Source organism: Callithrix jacchus, chromosome 14 (assembly GCF_049354715.1).
Source record: "Callithrix jacchus isolate 240 chromosome 14, calJac240_pri, whole genome shotgun sequence".
Classification (NCBI taxonomy): Eukaryota; Metazoa; Chordata; class Mammalia; order Primates; family Cebidae; genus Callithrix; species Callithrix jacchus.
Genome location: NC_133515.1, coordinates 5,959,314 through 5,983,190, shown reverse-complemented (window position 1 = coordinate 5,983,190; position 23,877 = coordinate 5,959,314). Strand labels below are relative to the sequence as shown.

General features: G+C 41.5%; 1 protein-coding gene across 1 annotated transcript in view; it reads left to right on the top strand.

Annotated features, from left to right (window-relative positions):
* Positions 1–23,438, top strand: part of STARD7 (StAR related lipid transfer domain containing 7) — a 32,171-nt gene extending 8,733 nt beyond the window's left edge. The window contains exons 2-8 of the mRNA XM_002757369.7: positions 11,137–11,345; positions 11,678–11,727; positions 13,402–13,512; positions 13,594–13,676; positions 14,915–15,014; positions 19,813–19,897; positions 21,043–23,438. Coding sequence (XP_002757415.1) covers positions 11,137–11,345; positions 11,678–11,727; positions 13,402–13,512; positions 13,594–13,676; positions 14,915–15,014; positions 19,813–19,897; positions 21,043–21,227 — 823 coding nt within the window. The 3' untranslated portion in view covers positions 21,228–23,438. The remainder of the gene's footprint in view (positions 1–11,136; positions 11,346–11,677; positions 11,728–13,401; positions 13,513–13,593; positions 13,677–14,914; positions 15,015–19,812; positions 19,898–21,042) is intronic.
* Positions 23,439–23,877: the final 439 nt, after the last annotated feature.

The following is a 23,877-nucleotide window of genomic DNA, read 5'->3' as shown; positions in this document are numbered from 1 at the left end:
AGTTGCCGGGGGTAGGGTGAAGTGGGGGGCATGGAGAAGCTGGGTATGGTGGCACACGCCTATAGTCCCAGCTACTTGAGAGGCTGAAGTGAAAGGATTTCTTAAGTCCAGGAGTTTGAGGCCAATTTTGGCAATATAGTGAGGTTTTGTCTCAGAAAAAAAGAGGTTGTAGGGAAAATATAAGCCAAATTTTAAAAAATTATTATTACAGAATGCTTCAGATAAATAAAAAAGTTTAAAGAATAACACAAGTATTACAAATACAGCTATTTTAAGAAATAAGGTATTAAAATATACTTAGGCTTCTTCTGTACCTTTTTCCAGTTGTATTTTTTTTCTCCAAGATGTCACCATTATCCCAATTTGTTTTATATAATTCCCTTTTTTTTGAGACGAAGTCTCACTCTGTCACCCTGCACTCAGACTGGAGTGCAGTGGTATAATCTTGGCTTACTGCAACCTCTGCCTCCGGGGTTAAAGCAATTCTCCTGCCTCCGCCTCCCCAGTAGCTGAGATACAGGTACATGCCACCATGCCCGATTAATTTTTTGTATTTTTAGTAGAGACGGAGTTTCACCATGTTAGCCAGAATGGTCTTGATCTCCTGATCTCATGATCCGCCCACTTTGGTCTCTCAAACTGCTGGGATCACAGGCATGAGCCACCGCACCTGGCCTGTTTTTAAACATATGTATATAGCCCTGAATGATATACATAGTGATACATAGTACAGTATATGGTATTGTTTTTCATGTTTTAAAACTTTTTGCAGTCTGTGAATGCCTATAATCCCAGCACTTTGGGATGCCCAGGCTCGTGAGTGGATCACTTGAGCCCAGGAGTTCAATACCAGCCTGGGCAACATGGTTCCACCCCATCTCTACTAAAAATACAAAAAACAAATTAGCTGCATGTGGTGGCACATGTCTATAATTCCAGCTACTTGGGAAACTGAAGTGGGAGAATCACCTGAGCTCCGCATGTCAAGGCTGCAGTGAGCTGTGATTATGCCGTTGCACTCCAGCCTGGGCTTAAAACAAACAAAAAAACCACACAACTTTTTGCAGTCCTGAACAAAATACTAAAAAACTGAATTCAGCAACATATGAAATGGATTATATGCCTTGAAAAGTAGGATTTATCTAAGGAATGCAAGGTTGGTTCTTCATACAAAAATCAGTTTAATACAACACATTAATAGAATAAAGGACAAAAACTACGTGATCATCTGAATAAACACAAAAGGTATTCAACAAATTCCAGCCTCCTTTTGTGATCAAAAAAGAAAACATGGCTGGGAGCGGTGGCTTATTCTTGGAATCCCTGCACTTTGGGAGGCCGAGGTGGGCAGATCACGAGGTCAGGAGATCTAGACCATCCTGGCCAACATGGTGAAATCCCGTCTCTACTAAAAATACAAAAAAAAAATTAGCTGGGCGTGGTGACGCTTGCCTGTAGTCCCAGCTACTTGGGAGGCTGAGGCAGAATTGCTTGAACCCAGGAGGCGGAGTTGCAGTGAGACAAGATCACACCACTGTACTCCAGCCTGGGTGCCAGAGTGAAAAAAAAGGCATCTACAAAAAACATAGCTAACAGTGTAGTTAATGGTGAAGGACTGAATGCTTTTCCCCTAAGATCAGGAACAAGATGAGGATTCCGCTCTCACCTCTTCTGTTCAACACTGTACTGGAGGTCACACAATGAAATTAGGCAAGAGAAGTAAATGAAAGTCATTTACATTGGAAAGGAAAAAATAAAACTCTGTTTGCAGCTGACATTGATCTTACATGTGGAAAATACTAAGGAATCCACAGAAAACTGTTAGAGCTGACAAATGAGTTAAGCAAGTTTGCAGAATAAAAGATCAATCAATACACAGAAGTCATATATTTATTTATTTATTGTTTTTAATTCTTCAGACAAGGAAATAGGTTCTGTGACAGAAGTCATATTTATATACACTAGCAGTGAGAACAATCTGAAAATAAAATTAATAAAACAATCTTATTTACAGTAGCCTCAAAAGGAATAAATCAAACAAAAGTGTATGACCCAAAGTGTGACACTACAACAAAACATCACTGGAAGAAATTTAAAAAGACAAATAAATGGAAAGACATCCTGTGCTCATGGATTAGAACACTTAATATTGCTAAGATGGCAATACCATGTAAGTGATCTACAAATTCATTGTAGTCCTTATCAAAATCCTAGGCAGTTTTGCAGAAATTGGCAAGCCAATTCTGATACTCATGTGGAAATGAAAAGAACTTAGAATAGCCAAAACAGTTTTGAAAAAAGAGAACAAAGTTTGGAGGACTCATGGTACCCAATTTCAAAACTTATTAATACAAAGCTACAGTAATGACACTGTGGTACTGACATAAGAACAGACATCTAGACTATTAGAATAAAATTAAGAGTCTAGAAGTAAACCCTAAAATTTTTGGTCAATTTTCCTTTTTTTTTTTTTTAAATTGCATTTTAGGTTTTGGGATACATGTGAAGAACATGCAAGATTGTTGCATAGGTACACACGTGGCAGTGCGATTTGCTGCCTTTCTCCCCATCACCTATATCTGGCATTTCTCCCCATGCTGTCTCTCCCCAACTCCCCACACCCCCGCTGTCCCTCCCCTATTTCCGCCCAACAGACCCCAGTGTGTGATGCTCCACTCCCTGTGTCCATGTGTTCTCATTGTTCAACACCCACCTATGAGTGAGAACATGCGGTGTTTGATTTTCTGTTCTTGTGTCAGTTTGCTGAGAATGATGGTTTCCAGGTTCATTCATGTCCCTACAAAGGACACGAACTCATCGTTTTTGATGGCTGCATAATATTCCATCGTGTATATGTGCTACATTTTCCCTTTCCAGTCTATCATCAGTGGGTTGGTTCCAGGTCTTTGCTATTGTAAACAGTGCTGCAGTGAACATTCGTGTGCATGTGTACTTCTAGTAGAATGATTTATAATCCTTTGGATATACACTCAGTAATGGGATTGCTGGGTCAAATGGAATTTCTATGTCTAGGTCCTTGAGGAATCGCCACACTGTCTTCCACAATAGTTGAACTAATTTACACTCCCACCAGCAGTGTAAAAGTGTTCCTATTCCTCCACATCCTCTCCAGCATCTGTTGTCTCCAGATTTTTTAATGGTCACCTTTCTAACTGGCGTGAGGTGGTATCTCAATGTAGTTTTGATTTGCATTTCTCTAATGACCAGTGATGATGAGCATTTTTTCATATGTTTGATGGCCTCATGTATGTCTTCTTTTGTAAAGTGTCTGTTCATATCCTTTGCCCACTTTTGAATGGGCTTGTTTGTTTCTTGTAAATCTGTTTTAGTTCTTTGTACATTCTGGATATCAGCCCTTTGTCAGATGGGTAAACTGCAAAAATTTTTTCCCATTCTGTTGGTTGCCAATTCACTCTAACGACTGTTTCGTTTGCCATGCAGAAGCTGTGGAGTTTGATTAGGTCCCATTTGTCTATTTTGGCTTTTGTTGCCAATGCTTTTGGTGTTTTGTTCATGAAGTCCTTGCCTACTCCTATGTCCTGGATGGTTTTGCCTAGATTTCCTTCTAGGGTTTTTATGGTGCCAGGTCTTATGTTTAAGTCTTTAATCCATCTGGAGTTAATTTTAGTGTAAGGTGTCAGGAAGGGGTCCAGTTTCTGCTTTCTGCACATGGCTAGCCAGTTTTCCCAACACCATTTATTAAACAGGGAATCCTTTCCCCATTGCTTGTTTTTTTCAGGTTTGTCAAAGATCGGATGGTTCTAGGTGTGTTGTGTTGCCTCCGAGGCCTCTGTTCTGTTCCATTGGACTATATCTCTGTTTTGGTACCAGTACCATGCTGTTTTGATTACTGTAGCCTTGTAGTATACTTTGAAATCCAGTAGTGTGATGCCTCCCGCTGTGTTCTTTTTGCTTAGAATTGACTTGGCTATGCGGGCTCTTTTTTGGTTCCATATGAAGTTTAAGGTGCTTTTCCAGTTCTGTGAAGAAGGACATTGGTAGCTTGATGGGGATAGTGTTGAATCTGTAAATTTTACTTTGGGAAGTATGGCCATTTTCATGATATTGATTCTTCCTAACCATGAACATGAAATGTTTCTCCATCTGTTTGTGTCCTCTCTGATTTCGTTGAGCAGTGGTTTGTAGTTCTCCTTGAAGAGGTCCTTTACATTCCCTGTTAGTTGTATTCCTAGCTATTTTATTCTCTTTGTAGCAATTGTGAATGGCAGTTCGTTCTTGATTTGGTGCTGGTAAAGTCTGTTATTGGTGTATATGAATGCTTGTGATATCCTGAGACTTTGCTGAAGTTGCTTATTAGTTTCAGGAAATTTTGGGCTGAGACAATGGGGTCTTCTAAATAAACAATCATGTCAGCTGCAAATAGAGACAATTTGACTTCCTTCTTTCCTATTTGAATACCCTTTATTTCTTTTTCTTGCCTGATTGCTCTGGCTAGAACTTCCAATACTATATTGAATAGGAGTGGTGAGAGAGGGCATCCTTGTCTAGTGCCAGATTTCAAAGGGAATGCTTCCAGTTTTTGTCCATTCAGTATGATATTGGCTGTTGGTTTGTGATAAATAGCTTTTATTATTTCGAGATATGTTCCATCAATACCGAGTTTATTGAGGGTTTTTAGCATAAAGGACTGTTGAATTTTGTCGACAGCTTTCTCTGCATTAATTGAGATAATCGTGGTTTTTGTCTTTGGTTCTGTTTATGTGGTGAATTACGTTTATAGACTTTCATATGTTGAAACAGCCTTGCATCCCCAAGATGAATCCTACTTGATCATGGTGGATAAACTTTTTGATGTGCTGTTGTAATTGGTTTGCCAGTATTTTAGTGTAGATTTTTGCATCTATGTTCATCGTGGATATTGGCCTGAAGTTTTCTTTTCTCCTTGAGTCTCTGTTGGGTTTTGGTATCAGGATGGTGTTGGTCTCATAAAATGATTTTGGAAGGATTCCCTCTTTTTGAATTGCTTGGAATAGTTTCAGAAGGAAAGCTACCAGCTCCTCTTTGTATGTCTGGTAGAATTCAGCTGTGAAGTCATCTGGACCTGCACTTTTTTTGTGTGGTAGGCTCTTAATTGCTGCCTCAACTTTCGACCTTGTTATTGGTCTATTCAGGGTTTCGACTTCTTCCTGGTTTAGGCTTGGGAGGATGCAAGTGTCCAGGAATTTATCCATTTCTTCCAGGTTTACTAGTTTATGTGCATAGAGTTGTTTGTAATAATCTCTGATGATGGTTTGAATTTCTGTGGAATCTGTGGTGATATCCCCTTTATCGTTTTTTATTGCATCTATTTGATTATTCTCTCTTTTCTTTTTTATTAATCTGGCTAGTGGTCTATTGTGTTGATCTTTTCGAAAACCAGCTCCTGGATTTATTGATTTTTTTTGAAGGCTTTTCTGTGTCTCTGTCTCCTTCAGTTCTGCTCTGATCTTAGTTATTTCTTGTCTTCTGCTGGGTTTTGAGTTTTTTGATCTTGCTCCTCTAGCTCTTTCAATTTTGACGATAGGGCGTCAGTTTTGGATCTCTCCACTCTTCTCATGTGGGCACTTATTGCTATATATTTTCCTCTAGAGACTGCTTTAAATGTGTCCCAGAGATTCTGGTATGTTGTGTCTTTGTTCTTGTTCGTTTCGAAGAACATCTTTATTTCTGCCTTCATTTCCTTGTTTACCCAGTCAACATTCAAGAGCCAGTTGTTCAGTTTCCATGAAGCTGTGCGGTTCTGAGTTAGTTTCTGAATTCTGAGTTCTAACTTGATTGCACTGTGGTCTGAGAAACCGTTTGTTATGATTTCCATTCTTTTGCATATGCTGAGGAGTGATTTACTTCCAATTATGTGTCAATTTTAGAGTAGGTGTGATGTGGTGCTGAGAAGAATGTATATTCTGTGGATTTTGGGTGGAGAGTTCTGTAAATGTCTATTAGATTTGCTTGTTACAGGTCTGAGTTCAAGTCCTGGATATCCTTGTTAATTTTCTGTCTGGTTGATCTGTCTAATATTGACAATGGGGTGTTAAAGTCTCCCACTATTATTGTGTGGGAGTCTAAGTATCTTTGTAAGTCATTAAGAACTTGCCTTTTGTACCTGGGTGCTCCTGTATTGGGTGCATAAATATTTAGGATCATTAGCTCTCTTATTGCATTGAGCCTTTTACCAGTATGTAATGTCCTCCTTTGTCTCTTGATCTTTGTTGGTTTAAAGTCTATTTTATCAGAGACGAGAATTGCAACTCCTGCTTTTTTTTTTTTGCTCTCCATTTGCTTGGTAAATCTTCCTTCATCCTTTTATTTTGAGCCTTTGTGTATCCTTGCATGTGAGATGGGTTTTGGCTTTTTATCCAATTTGCCAGTCTGTGTCTTTTGATTGGAGCATTTAGCCCATTTACATTTAGGGTTAATATTGTTATGTGTGAATTTGATCCTGCCATTTTGATGCTAGCTGGCTGTTTTGCCCATTAGTTGATGCAGGTTCTTCATTGTTTTGAAGCTCTTTACCCATTCAGTATGTTTTTGGAGTGGCTGGTACTGGTTGTTCCTTTCTATGTTTAGTGCCTCTTTCAGGAGCTCTTGTAAAGCAGGCCTGGTGGTGAAGAAATCTCTGAGTACTTGCCTGTTCGCAAAGGATTTTATTTTTCCTTCACTTATGAAGCTTAGTTTGGCTGGATATGAAACTGTAGGTTGGAAGTTCTATTCTTTAAGGATGTTGAATATTGGCCCCCACTCTCTTCTGGCTTGTAGGGTTTCTGCTGAGAGATCTGCCATGAGTCTGATGGGCTTCCCTTTGTGGGTTACCTGACCTTTCTCTCTGGCTGCCCTTAGCATTTTCTCCTTCATTTCAACCCTGGTGAATCTGACGATTATGTGCCTTGAGGTTGCTCTTCTTGAGGAATATCTTTGTGGTGTTCTCTGTATTTCCTGGGCTTGAATATTGGCCTGCCTTGCTAGGTTGGGGAAGTTTTCCTGGATAATATCCTGAAGAGTATTTTCCAGCTTGGATTCATTCTCTCCGTCACATTCAGATATACCTATCAAACGTAGATTAGGTCTTTTCACATAGTTCCATATTTCTTGGATACTTTGTTCATTCCTTTTTACCCTTTTTTCTCTAATTTTGCATTCTCGTTTTATTTCATTGAGTTGATCTTCGACCTCTGATATCCTTTCTTCTGCTTGGTCAATTCAGGTGTTGAAACTTGTGTATGCTTTGTGAAGTTCTAGTGTTGTGTTTTTTAGCTCCATCAATTCCCTTATATTCCTCTCTAAGTTGTTTATTCTCATTAGCATTTTGTCAAATCTTTTTTCAACATTCCTAGTTTCTTTGCATTCCGTTAGAACATGTTCTTTTAGCTTACAGAATTTTCTTATTACTCACCTTCTGAAGCCTGATTCTGTCAATTCATCACACTCATTCTCCATCCAGCCTTGTTCCCTTGCTGGTAAGGAGTTGTGATCCCTTGTAGGGGGAGAGGCTTTCTGGTTTTGGGTGTTTTCATCCTTTTTGTGCTGGTTTCTTCCCATCTTGTGGATTTCCCACCTGTCATCTTCGTAGTTGTTGACTTTCAGATTGGGTCTCTGAGTGGATGCCCCATTTGTTGATGATGAAGTTATTTCTTTCTGTTTCTTAGTTTTCCTTCTAACAGTGGCCCCTCTCCTGTAGGACTGCTGAAGTACACTCCATGCCCTGCTTGCCTGGGGGATCACCTGAAGCGGCTGCAGAACAGTAAGGGTTGCAGCCAGTTTCTTCTGCTATCTTTGTCCCAGAAGAATACCTGCCAGATGTTAGTCTGAGCTCTCCTTTATTAGGTGACTCTTTGGATATATGGGGCTCGGAGTGCTGCTTAAGGAGACAGTCTGTCCTGTATAGGAGCTGAAGTGCTGAGCTGTGAGTTCCGTTGTTCATTCAGAGCTGCTGGGCAGGTATGTTTAAGTCTGCTGCAGCAGAACTCATAACCCTCTTTTTTTCCCCAAGTGCTCTGTCCCAGGGAGTTAGGGCTTTATTTATGAGTTTCTGTTGTGCTGCTGGCTTTTTTCAGGGCTTCCCTGCCCAGTGAGGAGGCAGCCTAGTCACTGTCTGCCTGCAGAGGCTTTGCTGAGCTGCTGTGGGCTCTGCCCAGCTGCTGTGTGGACTTCCCTGCAGTCCTGTTTATACGGGTGTAGTTAGAACTGCCTCGGCAATGGCAGCCCACCTCTATAATGGCAGACTGTCTCTGTAATGGTGGACTGCCTCAGCAAAAGCAGACTGCTTCCGCAATAGCGAACTATTTCCATAGTGGTGGACTGCCTCATTAATGGTGGACACTCTTCCTGCACAGAGCTGGACCGTCCTGGGTTCAGTTGTGCTTGCTGTGAAACTCTCAATCCAGAGCATTTCTGATTGCTGTTTTTTTGTGGGAGTATGACCAGCGGAGCCTGATCACCTGGCTCCCTTCCTCAGAGCCCCTTTTATTTCCCAGGTGTTCCAGTCACCTGTTAAAGATGCTGGAATCTGTGTGATTTCCCGTGTGATAACCCAGACTGCACTGGCTGAAACCGCGCTGAGATTCTTGGTGCTTTTTTGTCCGGGAATCTCCTGGCCTGGCTCCCTGTTTCAGTCCCCTTTTTAATCAGATGAATGGGTGAGTCTGTCTCCCAGGAGTTCCAATCGCCAGCTAAAACAGTGCCTGGACACGTGTATTTTGTATGGAGAACCACCATGCTGGGATGCTGGCCAAAACAGCTGTGCTGGCGACCCATGGGGTTCCTCTACCTGGGAATCTCCTGGTCTGTGGGCAATAAAAATCCATCTGGAAATGTGGTGTCCACTCACCCTCACGCTTTCACTGATGGCTGCAATCCTGAGCTGCTCCTAATTGGCCATCTTGGATCCCTCCTTTTGGTCAATTTTCAACAAGGGTTTCAGGACAATTCACTGGGGAAGGAAGTCTTTTCAACAAATGGCACTGGGTCACCTGGAGAAGCACATGCAAAAGAATGAGTTTAGACTCCTCCCTCATTACCATACAAACATTAACTCAAAATGAGGTAAAAACCAAATGTAAGCTAAAATTAAAAACAAAACTCTTAGAAGAAAATATAGGCAAAAGTTCTTGTGACCTTGGATTGGGCAATGGTTTCTTAGATATAACAGCAAAAACATAAGCAATCAAAGAAAAACTAAACTTCATCAGAATTAAAAACACTTGTGCATCAAAAGATACTATCAAGAATAGGATAAGCACATGAAAAGGTTAGGTAAATACCAATCAAGAACAATGAGATAACATTGCACACCCACTAAGATGGCTGAAATTTAAAAGATGGACAATAATAAGTGGGGCAAGTGGCACCAAGGATGTGGAGCATTTGGAATCCTCAGACATTGCTGATGTGAATATAAAATGGTAACGATTGTTTGGAAAACAGTTTGGCACTTGCTTTAAAAGTTAAGCATAATTACTGTGACCCAGCAAATCTGCTTCTAGGAATCTACCCAAGAGAATTGAGAACATGTCTATATGAAGGTTTGTACACAAATGTCTATAGCATATTTTTTTTTTTTTTTTGAGACAGTTTCACTCTTTTGCTGAGACTGGAATGAAGTGGCACCATCTCAGCTTACTGCATCCTCCGCCTCCCAGGCTCAAGCAATTCTCCTGCCTCTCCTTCCCAAGTAGCTAGAATTATAGGCTCCTGCCATCACACGTGGCTAATTTTTATATTTTTAATAGAGATGGGGTTTCGCCATGTTGGCCAGGCTGGTTACATATCATATGATACGTATCATATGATTCCATTTACTTGAAATGTCCAGAATTGGCAATTCCATAGAGACAGAAAGTAGATTAGTGGCTGCCTAGGGCTGGAGGGAGGCAGGAATGGGAAATGAGTAATGATGGGTAGAGGTTTCTTTTAGGGGGTGATAACAATGTTCTGGAATTAGATAGGGGTGATGGTTGTACAACCTTGTGAATACACTAACAAGTACTGATTTATACATTGTAAAATAATGAATTTTATGGTATGTGAATTTATCATTTAAAAACAAGGGGGAACATATGTATACTTATAATAAGACAACCCAATAAAAAATGAACAAAAGATATCAATTGACATTTTAAATCCATAAACCCTCATAGTTAGTATTTGAGAGCTACTTATGTGCTAGATACTAGATACTTAACTTTTATTTTATTTTATTTTATTTATTTATTTTAGAGATAGAGTCTCACTCTGTTGCCCAGGCTGGAGAGAATGTTGCAATCTCGGCTCACTGCAACCTCCCCCTCCTGGGTTCAAGTGATTCTCCTGCCTTAACCTCCCAGGTAGCTGGGATTACAGGCACCCACTGCCATGCCCAGCTAATTTTTGTATTTTTAGTATAGATGGGATTTCACCATGAGTCCAGGCTGGTCTTGAACTCCTGATTTCAGGTGATTCACCCACCTTGACCTCCCAAAGTGCTGGGATTACAGGTGTGAGCCACTGTGCCTAGCCTTTTATTTTTTAAGCAACAGAGTCTTACTCTGTGCCCAGACTGGAGTACAGTGGCACAATTGTCACCACAGCCTCAAACTCCTGGGCTCGAGTGATCTTCCCACCTCAGCCTATAACTGGGACTACAAGCACATGCCATTACACCTGGCTGATTTTTAAAATTTTTTCTTAGAGCTAGGGCATCACTGTGTTTTCTGGGCTGGTCTTGAACCTGGCCTCAAGCAATCCTCCTGCCTGAGCCTCCCAAAGTGCTGGGGCTACAGGCGTGAGCTGCTTTGCCTGACCATAGATATTAAGCACCTGACACTTCGTTTGTAATCTTTATACCTAACCTTGAGATAGGTACTATTATTTCCTTTTTATAGATTTAGAAATAGGAACTAGCTAAATAAGATTCTAGTTAATGAGCACTGGACTAAGATTCAAACTCAGGAACTCAATTTTAATTCACTATACTGCATCCTGTTTATATACTACATACTATGGTTTACTGTATAACCTTCTTGCACAGGCCTCTTATTTTTTTAAGACTGTCTTTTTAAAAATAAAAGGCTGGGCACGGTGGACACTTCATTTCACAAGGCTGACTAACCACCTCACGATGGCTCTTTTTCCCCTTTCCAGATCCATTAATGAGATGAAGCGGTTGGAAGAAATGTCAAATATGTTTCAGAGCTCTGGAGTCCAGTGTCACCCTCCAGAACCAAAAGCCCAAACAGAAGGGAATGAAGATTTGGAGGACAAAGAGCAACCTTGGGAAATGGTGATGGATAAGAAACACTTTAAGCTGTGGCGGCGCCCAATTACAGGCACCCACCTCTACCGGTACCGAGGTGAGTACAGTGTGGCTGTCTTTTGTGTTCCGAAGTTGCCCATGTGCACGAGATTTCTGTTCCTCGTACTTCTCTAAACTGTTCTGATTGTTTCTCAGAAAATTTCACATGGTTTTTTGTTTGTTGTTTTTCTTCTCCCAGATGACAAATGTCTGTGTCATCTTTGCTGTAGATCATCTTTGTCTTTCTTTGTTGCCCTAATATGACTTCTAGTTTCTGAACCTGCCTTTAAGATCTCTTAGTACTTCAGAACTAAAACACTGCTAAGTGATAGAAACAAGGTGAGTGACCAGAGTATGGCAAGCATCCCTTATTCTTTCTTGTTATTCTAGTTTTTGGAACCTACACAGATGTGACACCTCGGCAGTTCTTCAATGTTCAGGTGAGTTAATTTTTCTCTCCAGATTGGGAGCCGCCTTGAATATCAATTGTTACTATCTACATGAATAATTTCTCTGACTCAGATGACATTGGCTTCAATACATCCATCTATCTACCTGTCATCTCACATTGCATAGCATTTAGGTAAACATTTGACTTAGAATTTCTTTATCTGTCCCATGGTGGTGAGATCCATTTTACCCTCCCACAGGACTGTTGGGAAGAACAGATAGAGGAATGGATATAAATATTTTAATGTATTTTATGAGGCTTTCTTGTTTTTTTTTTTTCCAAAACAATTTGAGAGTAAGTTACATACATCATAGCCCTTCATTCCTAAATTCTTCCCGTGTATATTTCCTAAAACTAGTCATATTTTCTTAACTAACCATGATATCATTATTGAAATCAGCAAATTTAACACTGATGCAACACTTTCATGTAGTCTTCTGTTTGTATTCCGGTTTATGATATGACTCAGTAATGTTCTTTATAGCATTTTCCCTTTAGTACAGACATAGTCAGGGTTATATTTAGTTGTTGCATCTCTTTAACCTCAAATCCAGGACATTTCCATAATGAAACCTTCCCCCCACCCTCCCTGAGACAGGGTCCTGCTGTGTCACCCAGGCTGGAGTGCAGTGATGTCATCATGGCTCACTGCAGCCTCTGCTTCCTGGATTCAGTGATTTTCCTACCTCAGCTTCCAGGCTCAGAGGCATGCACCACCACACTTGACTAAGTAAAATGTTTTTCCTTAGAGACAGGGTCTTCCTACGCCTCCTAGGCTGGTCTTGAACTCCTGGGCTCAAGTGATCTTCCTGCCTTGGCCTCCCAAAGTGCTGGGTTTACAGATGTGAGCCACTTATGTTAGCCAAGTATTTATTTCATAAAGATGAAGAGTATCTGTTCAAAGACTGCTTTCCTCCTTGTGGCGGAAGATGTTTAAAAAAATGAAACAGGGAGGTGGGATCACCCAGAGTTCTAGAAGAAAAATTTTTTCTTTCTGGATTTTTCATTTGTTTTGCCAGACTTCTTCGATAACTAGTTCGTTATCGCTAATATGCGCTATCACTCTAGTCACTCTAATATGCTCTAATCACTCTAATATCACTCAAATATGCAAATGCACTTTCCCCTGAGGCACTAGATCTTGTTAATTTGTAATGAATTTTTATTGTTTTTATGTATATGGTATATCTGTCTTCATTTGAAATTCTTCAGTTACTAGTGATGCCAGAAATTTTTAAAAATATGCTGCTTGCATTTTTGTGTATGACATGTCTACTTAATACTTTAGACTTTCGTAGTTTAAAACCTTTTAGAGTTATCTTATCCTTACATATTTATATGACTATATATTGTTTTTTCTCAGATATGCCTATTAAAATATTCTGTTACACTCTTTTCCAGATGTGTCTTAAAATATTGTTACACTTTTCCTTGGTTTATCTTTTTAAGATGCACATTCAGTGTAATGACATTAGCCTGTACAAAGTGATTTTGAAAGAATCATCTGCAATAAACAGCCATGTCTCTCACACTTCAGCACTCACTGTTTGTTAGGTCAGATTACTATCTCCTTGTAATAAGGTTCTTGGGTCAGAGACCAGAGCATCCAGAAAGCCTTCTGCATTTTTGTTTTGGGTCTTCATGGTCTTTTCTCTTTCTGCAGCTAGACACAGAGTATAGAAAAAAGTGGGATGCCCTGGTGATCAAGCTGGAGGTGATTGAGAGGGATGTGGTTAGTGGTTCTGAGGTTCTTCACTGGGTAACCCATTTTCCTGTGAGTATTTTTACTTCTGTTTTTATCTCTCTCCAAGTTTGTGTGATACAGACCACTAATGCTGTCCCTACATTTCTTTAGTATCCAATGTACTCACGGGATTATGTTTATGTTCGGCGGTATAGTGTGGATCAGGAAAACAACATGATGGTGTTGGTGTCGCGGTACGTATGGCTGCCTGTGGCTTTTGCTGAGTCCTATGAATAGCTGTGCTATTCATTCCTGCGTACCTGAGTTTGCATATTCTTAGTGCCCTGGTGAGTCTCCCACAGGCTTCTCTGCAGCCAGTGCCTCATGCATCCAGCTAGAAGATGAGGGGGCTCTGACTGTCTAGGAAGAATGGAGAGATGTAAGCTTTTAGTTAGTGTTTTTTTGAGTTCTTTAACGTTGGTAGTTAAAAGAAGTGCTGTTGTTGTTTTTTGTTTTTTTTTTTGGAGACGGAGTTTCATTTCGCTCTTGTTACCCAGACTGGAGTGCAATGGTGCAATCTCGGCTCACCGCAACCTCCGCCTCTTGGGTTCAAGCAATTCTCCTGCCTCAGCCTCCCAAGTAACTGGGACTACAGGCACGTGCCACCATGCCCAGCTAATTTTTGTATTTTTAGTAGAGACGGGGTTTCACCATGTTAACCAGGATGGTCTCAATCTCTTGACCTTGTGATCCACCCACCTTGGCCTCCCAAAGTGCTGAGATTATAGGCGTGAGCCACCACGCCCGGCCAGTGCTATTGTTTTTGACCCACAGCATAGTGATCCATAAATTACCAAAGGAACTCACTTCATTTTAAATTAATTAATTAATTTTTTGTAGAGGCAGGGTTTCAAAGTGTTGTCCAGGCTGTTCTTGGACGCCTGGCTTTAAGTGATCTTCCTGCCTTGGCCTCCCAGTGTTGGGATTGCAGGCATGAGCCACCACGTCTGGCCTTCATGTCATTTTTTTTTTTTTTTGAGATGGAGTTTCACTCTTGTTGCCCAGGCTGGAGTGCAATGGTGTGATGTAAGCTCACTGCAACCTCTGCCTCCCGGGTTCAAGCGATTCTCCTGCCTCAGCCTCCCAAGTAGCTGGGATTCCAGGCATGTGCCACCATGCCCAGCTAATTTTGTATTTTTAGTAGAGACGGGGTTTCTCTATGTTGGTCAGGCTGGTCTTGAACTCCTGACCTCAGGTGATCCACCTGCCTTGGCCTCCCAGAGTGCTGGGATTATAGGCGTGTGCCACTGAGCCCAGCCCCTTCACTTCATTTTTAGAAGTTAGTTTGTATTTATTCATCTTAGTGACTCCTCTGTTGTGTGTAGTTTAAAAAATCAGAGCCAGCCTTTTAGGCCTTCCCCTTAACTTAGCTCCCCTGTTGTTTTATATATAGACATTACTAAGAGTTTGCTTCTCCTTTCCTCCTTACCAGTGCTGTGGAGCATCCAAGTGTGCCAGAGTCTCCAGAATTTGTCAGGGTCAGATCATATGAATCCCAGATGGTTATCCGTCCACACAGGTCATTTGATGAGGTGAGTTTTACCTCATCCGAGAGATAATATCTCAAGGCTATGGAATTTTCTCAAGGGATGTCTTTTATCTGAACTAGGGAGGAGGGGGTATGACCCAGGAACAGTTCTCGGGAGAGGCTGATGCTGCTGGTCTGGGAACCATATTTTGGGAACTCCAATGTAGGTGATGTACATGGAAAATCCCCAAGGACAAGATAGTGGCAATCCGTTGGTTCCCTTTTGTCTGAGAGACAGTTATAAGAAAGAATCATTGCCACTGACATGTTAGTCTGTATCAGCATCATTCTTCAGGAACCACAGTGAGTGCCTTCTGTCAGCATTTCACTACAGTGGGCAGGGCACTGGAAACCTTTCTGGATTTCTCCTTCCTTGCTGGAGAAATGGGAGGGTTGGAGTCATGCTCTCTGCCTTCTTTAAAATTCTATGACCTTTCTTTGAAAATAATATTTATTTAAGCTTAGTGTGGTGTTTTGTTTTTCTTTTCAGTCTTTTTAAACTAAATCTCCATTGAGAGTATATATATTGATGCTAGTGGCTGCTGGTTTTAGTTCTATTTCACCTTATAATAGCCTTGTTTCTCCCTGTTGCTTCTGTTTGATTTAGAGCTATATGGACTGTGTTCTTTAGTGTAGTTTTCTTATTCTCATCAAGTTTTATTTATACCACCTGAAGTAATACTTGAGCCAGTGGTTCACTTCAGCCAGTGTAGTATGTTTTGTTCTTTTTTTACTGGGGGATCTCTGTGTTTACTTCTGTGATTTTTTTTTTCTTTTTTCTTTTTGAAACGGAGTTTCGCTCTTGTTACCCAGACTGGAGTGCAATGGTGCAATCTCGGCTCACCGCAACCTCCACCTCCTGGGTTTAGGCAATTCTCCTGTCTCAGCCTCCTGAGTAGCTGGGATTGCAGCCATGAGCCACCATGCCCAGCTAATTTTTGTATTTTTAGTAGAGACGGGGTTTCACCTTGTTGACCAAGATGGTCTCAATCTCTTGACCTCGTGATCCACCCGCCTCGGCCTCCCAAAGTGCTGGGATTACAGGCTTGAGCCACCGCGCCGGGCCTATTTCTGTGATATTTTTATAGCAGTACTTTTTAGGCCACAGGTTGCTACCTATTAGTAGAAAACAACTAATTTGGGGGATTATGGTTAGCTTTTAAAAAAAAAAAGAAAGAAAAGGAATAAATAGAGCAGAATAGAAACTACCTGAGTGTAAGAGTATTTCATGAAACTTTGGTTACATAAATACATTTGAGTGTGTGTATGATGAGAGTGAGAGAGAACTAGGTTGTGATATGAAAAGGATCATTTACAACAGATTGTGGTTAAAATGAAAGCCCTAGCTTTAGAGGATAGAAGGGAGATGAGGCTCTGCTAGTTACCTTTAGGAAGGAGAGGTCAGGCTGGGAATGGTGTAGGAGGGGACTTTTGCCTCACATCCTTTATGTTGTTTTTGACTTCTGAACCATGTCCATATGTTGCTTATTTGAAAAAAAGTGACTTGAGTTCTAGCATTGCTACCTTAAGAAATTATGACCATGAAACAGCTAAGGGCATAGTTTAGCACTTAGCAGAGTAGGTTTCATCTGGTTAATATTTATTTTAGCTATGTTGGGAGAATAAGATTTATCAGTGTAATTTTTTTTTGGTGGGGGGCACTGAGTCTTACTCTGTCATTCAGGCTGGAGTGCAGTGTCATGATTTCAGCTCACAGAAACCTCCGCCTCCCAGGTTCAAGCAATTCTCTGCCTCAGCCTCCTGAGTAGCAAGGATTACAGGTGTCTGCTATGCCTGGCTAATTTTTTTTGTATTTTTAGTAGAGATGGGATTTCACTATCTTGGCCAGGCTAGGTCTCCTGACCTAGTGATCCACCTGCCTTGGCCTTCCAAAGTATTGGGATTACAGGCGTGAGCCACTGTGCTGGCCTATAAGTATAATTTTAAAAATTATTTTTGTGGCGAACTCTTATGAAAAAGGTAGGACTTGAGTTGGTCCTTGTAAAAAAAAAAAAAAAAAACTGGATAGGCAAGCAGGACACTGGGGTTAGAAGACATGATTCAAGCAAAGACAAAGAGAGTGATGAGCCATGTATGCACCCAGAGACTCACATGCTAAGGAAGGTAGTGGTTAGGAAGAAGTGATAAATTGCATTGACTGTGTACAGAGGGTACTCGAAGACAGTGCAGCTGAGTTTGGATTTGCCAAATGGGAAGTAGATCTTTGAGCCAAGTTAGGGGGTTTTTATCATGGAAAATTTGAAATATATACAAAAGGTACAGAAGTAGAAGAGTTTAATGAACTCTATGTATCTGTCCCCAGCTCCAGTTATCAACTCATTGTTTTGGGAAAGGCCAAAATTGTTTTATCCATAGCCTTTCTCATTTCCTTTCCCACTCCCCTGATTATTTTGAAGCAAATTCTAGCTTTACTATAGGAGAACCCATGTCTTCTCTTATATATTTCAGTATTTGTTTCAAATAAGGATTTTGGTTTTTTTTGGAAATAGGGTCTTATACTGTTACCCAGGCTAGTGTGCAGCGGCATAATCACAACTCACTGCAGCCTGTAGAGATGTGGTCTCACCGTGCTGCCCAGGCTGGTTTTGAACTCCTGGGCTCAGGCAGTCCTTCCACCTTAGCCTCCCAAAGTGCTGGATTACAGGTGTGAGCCACCATGCCTAGTCCAAATAAGAAATTTTTAAAACAGCTCTGGGCTGGGCAACATGGAGAGACTCTGTCTCTACAAAAAATAAAAATAAAAAGTAGCTGGGCATGGTGACAGACGCCTGTAGTCCCAGCTATTTGGGAAGCTGAGGTTGGGAGAATCGCTTGATCCCAGGAGGTCAAGGCTACAGTAAGCCATGTTTGTGCCACTGCATGCCAGCCTGGGCGACAGTATGAGACCCTTCTCAAAAAAAAAAAAAAAAAAGCCAGGCACAGTGGCTCATGCCTGTAATCCCAGCACCACTTGAGATCAGGATTTTGAGACCAGCCTGGCCAACATGGTGAAACTCCATCTCTACTAAAAATACAAAAATTGTCTGGGCATGGTGGTGTGTGCCTGTAATCCCAGCTACTCGGGAGGCCGAGGCAGGAGAATGGCTTGAACCCGGGAGGCAGAGGTTGCAATGTGCCAACATCTTTCCACTGCACCCCAGCGTGGGTGACAGAGTGAGACTCATCTCAAGAAAAAAAGAAAGAAACTGACAGACTTAAACGTACTTAGTTTTTAAATTCGTTATCCTTACTGATGCTCAAATTGATCCTAGTTTTAGTCATTGGGAACCTTCTTGTTGGCTTATGGCCCTTTGACATGACCGTAGAAGCTATCTTGCTTTCAGGTGCTACAAGATGTTGAAGGTTCATCTTGTATATTTTTAGTTTTAAACCTGGAAATTAACATTTCTTCAGGGAGTCCTAGTTCCTTTTATTGGAAAATGGCATTTAAATACCAAAATTTGGCTGCTAAGAGTACTCATAGCAACTGGGTTGTTTATTGTTTGTAGACCTTTTCAGAAGCTAAAACCAAGTAATACATTTTATTTGTATGTTTATTTTTAAGATAAAACAAATCTTAAGTATATACTAATACTTTTCATTCAAATTCAGGATTAGGGAGTTTTTGTTTCTATCTTGTATCTTTTATATTTCCCTGTACTGTAGAACTCAATTCCCAGGAACCCTAATACAACTAACTACTCATTTGTTGAAATACACAGCCTCAGAATAACAATATAATGTGATCACCAGTAATATGAAGAACACAAATTTGTATGTCTTTTTGTCTTCAGGATATGCATACTGTGTACAAAATATAGATTTTTAAAAAAAATTTTTAGAGTCTTGCTCTGTTGCCCAGGCTGGAGTGTAGTAGTACGATCTTGGCTCACTGCAACCTCCACCTCCCAGGTTCAAGCAGTTCTCTTGCCTCAGCCTCCCAAGTAGCTGGGAATACAGATGCATGCCACCATGCCTGGCTAATTTTTATATTTTTAATAGAGACGGGATTTCATCATGTTAGCCAGGCTGGTCTGGAACTCCTGACCTCAGTGATCTGCCTGCCTTGGCCTCCCAAAGTGCTGGGATTATAGGCGTGAGCCACTGCACCCAGCTACCACCCAAAGCTTTTTTTGTGAGATGGAATCTCACTCTATTGCTCAGACTCTAGTGCAGTGGCTTGATCTTGGCTCACTGCAACCTCTGCCTCCTGGTTCAAGCAATTCTCATGCCTCACTCAGCCTCCAGAGTAGCTGGAAGGTGGAAAGTACTATAGGTGTGTGCCACCATGGCTGGCTAATTTTTGTATTTGGTAGAGATGGAGTTTTGTCATGTTGGCCAGGCTTGTAAACTCCTGACCTCAAGTGATCCACCTGCCTCGGCCTCCTAAAGTACTGGGATTACAGACATGAGCCACCATGCCCAGCCTCACACCAAAAGTTTTTATTGGGAGCTGGTTACTTAATGCCGTCTGCTTAGCACATAACAGAATTCCAGACCCCCAAAAGCAAAGCCTGTGTTCAGGATAAATCACATTGTTTGCATAGTGTAGGTTCAGGGAGCCAGCCTTATAAGCTAACTGTTGACTGGGAGCCAAGTTGGCCAAGGGTCAACATTGTAAGCAGGCCTTTCTATAGATAGTAGTGTCTCAGGCCTTTTGTGTTAACTCTTTTCTGCACAAGGTAAAAAAAGAAATGACACTCTCTGCTCCAGAATCAGATTATAGTTATTCTATGGTATTGGATTTGAAGGTTGTGGTAAGTGATTCAGGGTTCTTCATTTTTGCTGTTTTTCTTTTCCAGAATGGCTTTGACTACTTACTGACATACAGTGACAATCCCCAAACAGTGTTTCCTCGCTACTGTGTTAGTTGGATGGTTTCCAGTGGTAAGTAAGGGCAAGTATACAGGGCCTGCATTAAGCATTTTGTTTTCTCTATCTTCTTAAGGGCAGCAAGATTAGTACTTGTCTCACTGGAGTCCTGTTGGGAAAATTAAACGTCTCTTCTGGTTCTTTTTTTTTTTCCCTTGAGATGGAGTCTCACTCTCTTGTCTAGTTTGGAGTGGAAATAGCGTGATCTCAGGTCACTGCAACCTCTGCCTCCCAGGTTCAAGTGATTCTCCTGCCTCAGGCTCTTGAGTAGCTGGGATTACAGGCACCCACCACCATGCCTGGCTAATTTTTGTATTTTTTGGAGAGACAAGGTTTCACTATGTTGGCCATGCTCGTCTCGAACTCCTGAACTCAAATGATCCACCTGCCTCGGCCTCCCAAAGTGCTGGTATTACAGGCATGAGCCACCGTGCCCAACCCTTTTCTGGTTCATTCTTGAATTACTATGAAGATACCAAAGACTCCAGATAGAGATTGAAGGGATGAGAATTACAGGGTCCCAGAAAGGAACTTGTACCCAGAGGAGAGCTTTAAAAACATTTGCTTCAATGCCTTAAATATGGACTGTGTAGATTAACATATTTACATTTTCTTCTTCAATGATTGAAGGCCATAAGATAGAAAATATGGTGATCATAGGGCAGTCACCTGGGGAAAGGGGCACTTGTCTTAACAACTGTTATACATCATGGCTATAACTGCAGCTTTCCCTTCCACCTTCTTGTCTGAGAAAGCATCCTTGTGATTTTTTTCTGGTTCTCTATAGGCAGCTTCTTACATGCTTCAGGGGGAGAACAGAGAGATTAGGTGTTTCTGTTTGACATTTGTCTAAATAAAATTGGCAGGTATTTTAATGACACTAATAAGTGATACTTAGATTAAAAGATCCTTTTGGGACTTAAGTGGCCTGATTAGTACCTCTTTTCAAAGAAGGAGCAAAGATCATGGGTTGTTTTTACAACCCATGCTTTGGGAACGCCTTCTGGGAGGCAGCTGTTATTCACAGGCTATCTATCAGTCAGGCCATGATCTTTATAACGAAGAGCTAGTTCCCTACCATCAAATAAATGGGGTCTTCTAATTTTGAGCCTACTGTTGGTTTATATGTCAGCTTAACCTGATTCCTGTCTTCCTGACAGGCATGCCTGATTTCCTGGAGAAGCTGCACATGGCCACTCTGAAAGCCAAGAATATGGAGATTAAAGTAAAGGACTACATCTCGGCTAAGCCTCTGGAAATGAGTAATGAAGCCAAGGCCACCAGCCAGTCCTCTGAGCGAAAGAACGAGGGCAGTTGTGGCCCTGCTCGGATTGAGTATGCCTGACAGGCTTTGAGATAAGAAGGGACAGGCGCTTCAGGCCCCGTCTCAGTCGTTTATCACTGCTATAGAACGGGGACATGCCACGTTATTAGAAGGCATCTGCTGTAACTTCCAGTGTAAGAAGATAATTCAGTAACTCATGTCCCATTTTATTCAGAGCCCTGTTGCTCTTATCAGAAGAAAAGAAGGCTACATTTGTGGGAGTGTTGTCATATTCTCAGGCCAACTATTTTGAAATTCGGTATCTCACTGAGCGAATCTGGAACAAACCTCTCACCTCAGGCCAGAAGGGAATGACCTTCATTTGCTTCTCTGAGTAGTTTCCTCTGTTGACATTCCAAATCCCATCAATTGTGCAGCGCTTTGGATTTCCTTCAGTTCTACAGGTCCACCTGGAAAGTGTAGTTGGTTGGTTGAGTCTCTCAAATGAGGGGCTACTGGGAGTACTCTTGGTAACAATCTTGATGTCAATGGGTGAATGATACTTGGCTGTGTTAAGTGCCTTGTCTGCACCTTGCTTTTATCTCTAGGGACATGAAGTTGTTATTATTATTTTTTTTAAGTAGAGTTGGAGTCTCCTTATGTTTCCCAGGCTGGTCTTGAACTCCTGCCTTGGACTCCCAAAGTGCTGGGATTACAGATGTGAGCCACCATGCCTGGCCAGTGACATGAAATTTGTACCAAGAAATTTCCCTCCTTGCTTGCACAATACCACCCATTGATTCACCTTATCCAAAGCAGTTTTTCCTTTGAATCAGCCAGTTCTTCTATATTCATTGGATCATTTCCTCCTTCCTAACCTTTCCTATTTACCAAGAGCACTGGGAGACTAATCATTTTAGATAGAAGCTTTTTGATGCTCAAAACATCGCCTTTAAATTTAGTTTAAAAATTTTTTAAATTTTATGTCAAAATGAAGAAGTTGGAGTTGAGTGGGATTCTACCTTAGTCCCATTGTATAGAAAGGATCACCATTTTGATGCAGACATTATTTTTCACATTTCAGGTTTGACTTGTTCTTAGAAGGCTAAAGGTGGAGGAATGGGGGGCTGGGCCACTCCCTTGGAGCTCTCAGATCTGTAGACAAGCTGTGTGAATGCATAGATGTAATCTTGCTGCAAATACTAATATAGTGGAGATGTGGTTTATGTTACCATCATGTTCCTCTAAAAAGTTTTTCTTACTCTTTTCAGAGCCAGAATGGGATAAATTCACAATCAGATGCTGTCAGTTAGACCCAGCTGGTTTTGCTTATGGTCATGCCGCAGTTTGTTAGGAGAATAAGTAAGGATCAAGTTTTAAATCCTCCTCTGTCCCTTTATTCTGGAGTCTTGATGGCCAGAGGTTTTTGTTTTTTGTGTGTTTTTTTTTGGTCTGCTTGCTACTGTTTTGTGGTGTTGAAAAGTGATTTAGCCGGGCACAGTGGTGTGTGCCTGTAGTCCCAGCTACTTGGGAGGCTGAGGTGGGAGGATTGTTTGAGCCCAGGAGTTCTGGGCTGTAGTGCGCTATGCCGATCGGGTGTCTGCACTAAGTTTGGCATCAATATGGTGACCTCCTGGGAGCGGGGGACCACCAGGTTGCCTAAGGAGGGGTGAACCGGCCCAGGCCGGAAGTGGAGCAGGTCAAAACTCCTGTGCTGATCAGTAGTGGGATCGTGCCTGTGACTATCCACTGCACGCCAGCCTGAGCAACATAGCGAGACCCCCATCTCTTATAATAAATGAATAAAGAAGAGTGATTTGAACTTGAGACTGATTTAAACCCTTCTTTGACCTCATTGTTGCCTGTTCATTTTTGTGCCAAGGAAGTAGCTGCCCCGGTGTGTCTTGCCTTCTCACAGTCATTGTTGGAAGAGCAGAAAGATGCATTGAGCAGTCCTAGCTGCGTTTCATTCATTGCTTTTCTTCTCCCCAGGACCTCACAGAAGCTAGGGAAGAGTCCCTGGGTTATGTCCAAACTTAGCACCTGTGATTGTTGGGGTGTGGATGGATGTGTGCATGAGACAGAGAGTATGTGTGTGTGTGTGCATGCATGTGCACACACATGCACAGGTACAAAGGAGTTACCGTTGCTCCATGTTCTGACTGATGGAAATTTGATTCTGCACTTGGGGTCTGCGTGTACAGTTACTCATGTCATTGTAATGATTTCACTCCTAACTGTGACATTTTTATGAAATGTGTGAATAAATACATCAAGATTGATAGAAAAAAACTCTTTGTCTTTGGACAAATGGTGGTGGAAAAATCTTGCATATTGGGCTTATCATTTCTTTCTGATCACAAAGTTGAAAGCATTTTTACTCAGAGTTGGGAGGTGGAAGTGGCAGGCCTTGTTCATTCTTGGTAGATAGTGGCTGCCACACAGCTTGCCTAGACCATGAGCCCTTTCCAGGTGACCTGCTTGGGAACTGAAAATAAACTACCAATATTCACTTCCCTAGCTTGACATACTGATATCCTCTGCCTTTAAAGAAGGATCACTTTGGAGGGAGCAATGCTAGAGCTTAGCATTTGGTAGAAATCAGGAGGGATTTAAAGCAGGCCTGTGGTCTAGGGTTGAGGAAAGGGCCAAGTCAGCGCCCTTGGTGGAGGGGCGGTTCTGCTAGCATGCTCTAAGCATAATGAATTAAGTGTAATTTTGCCTATGGGAA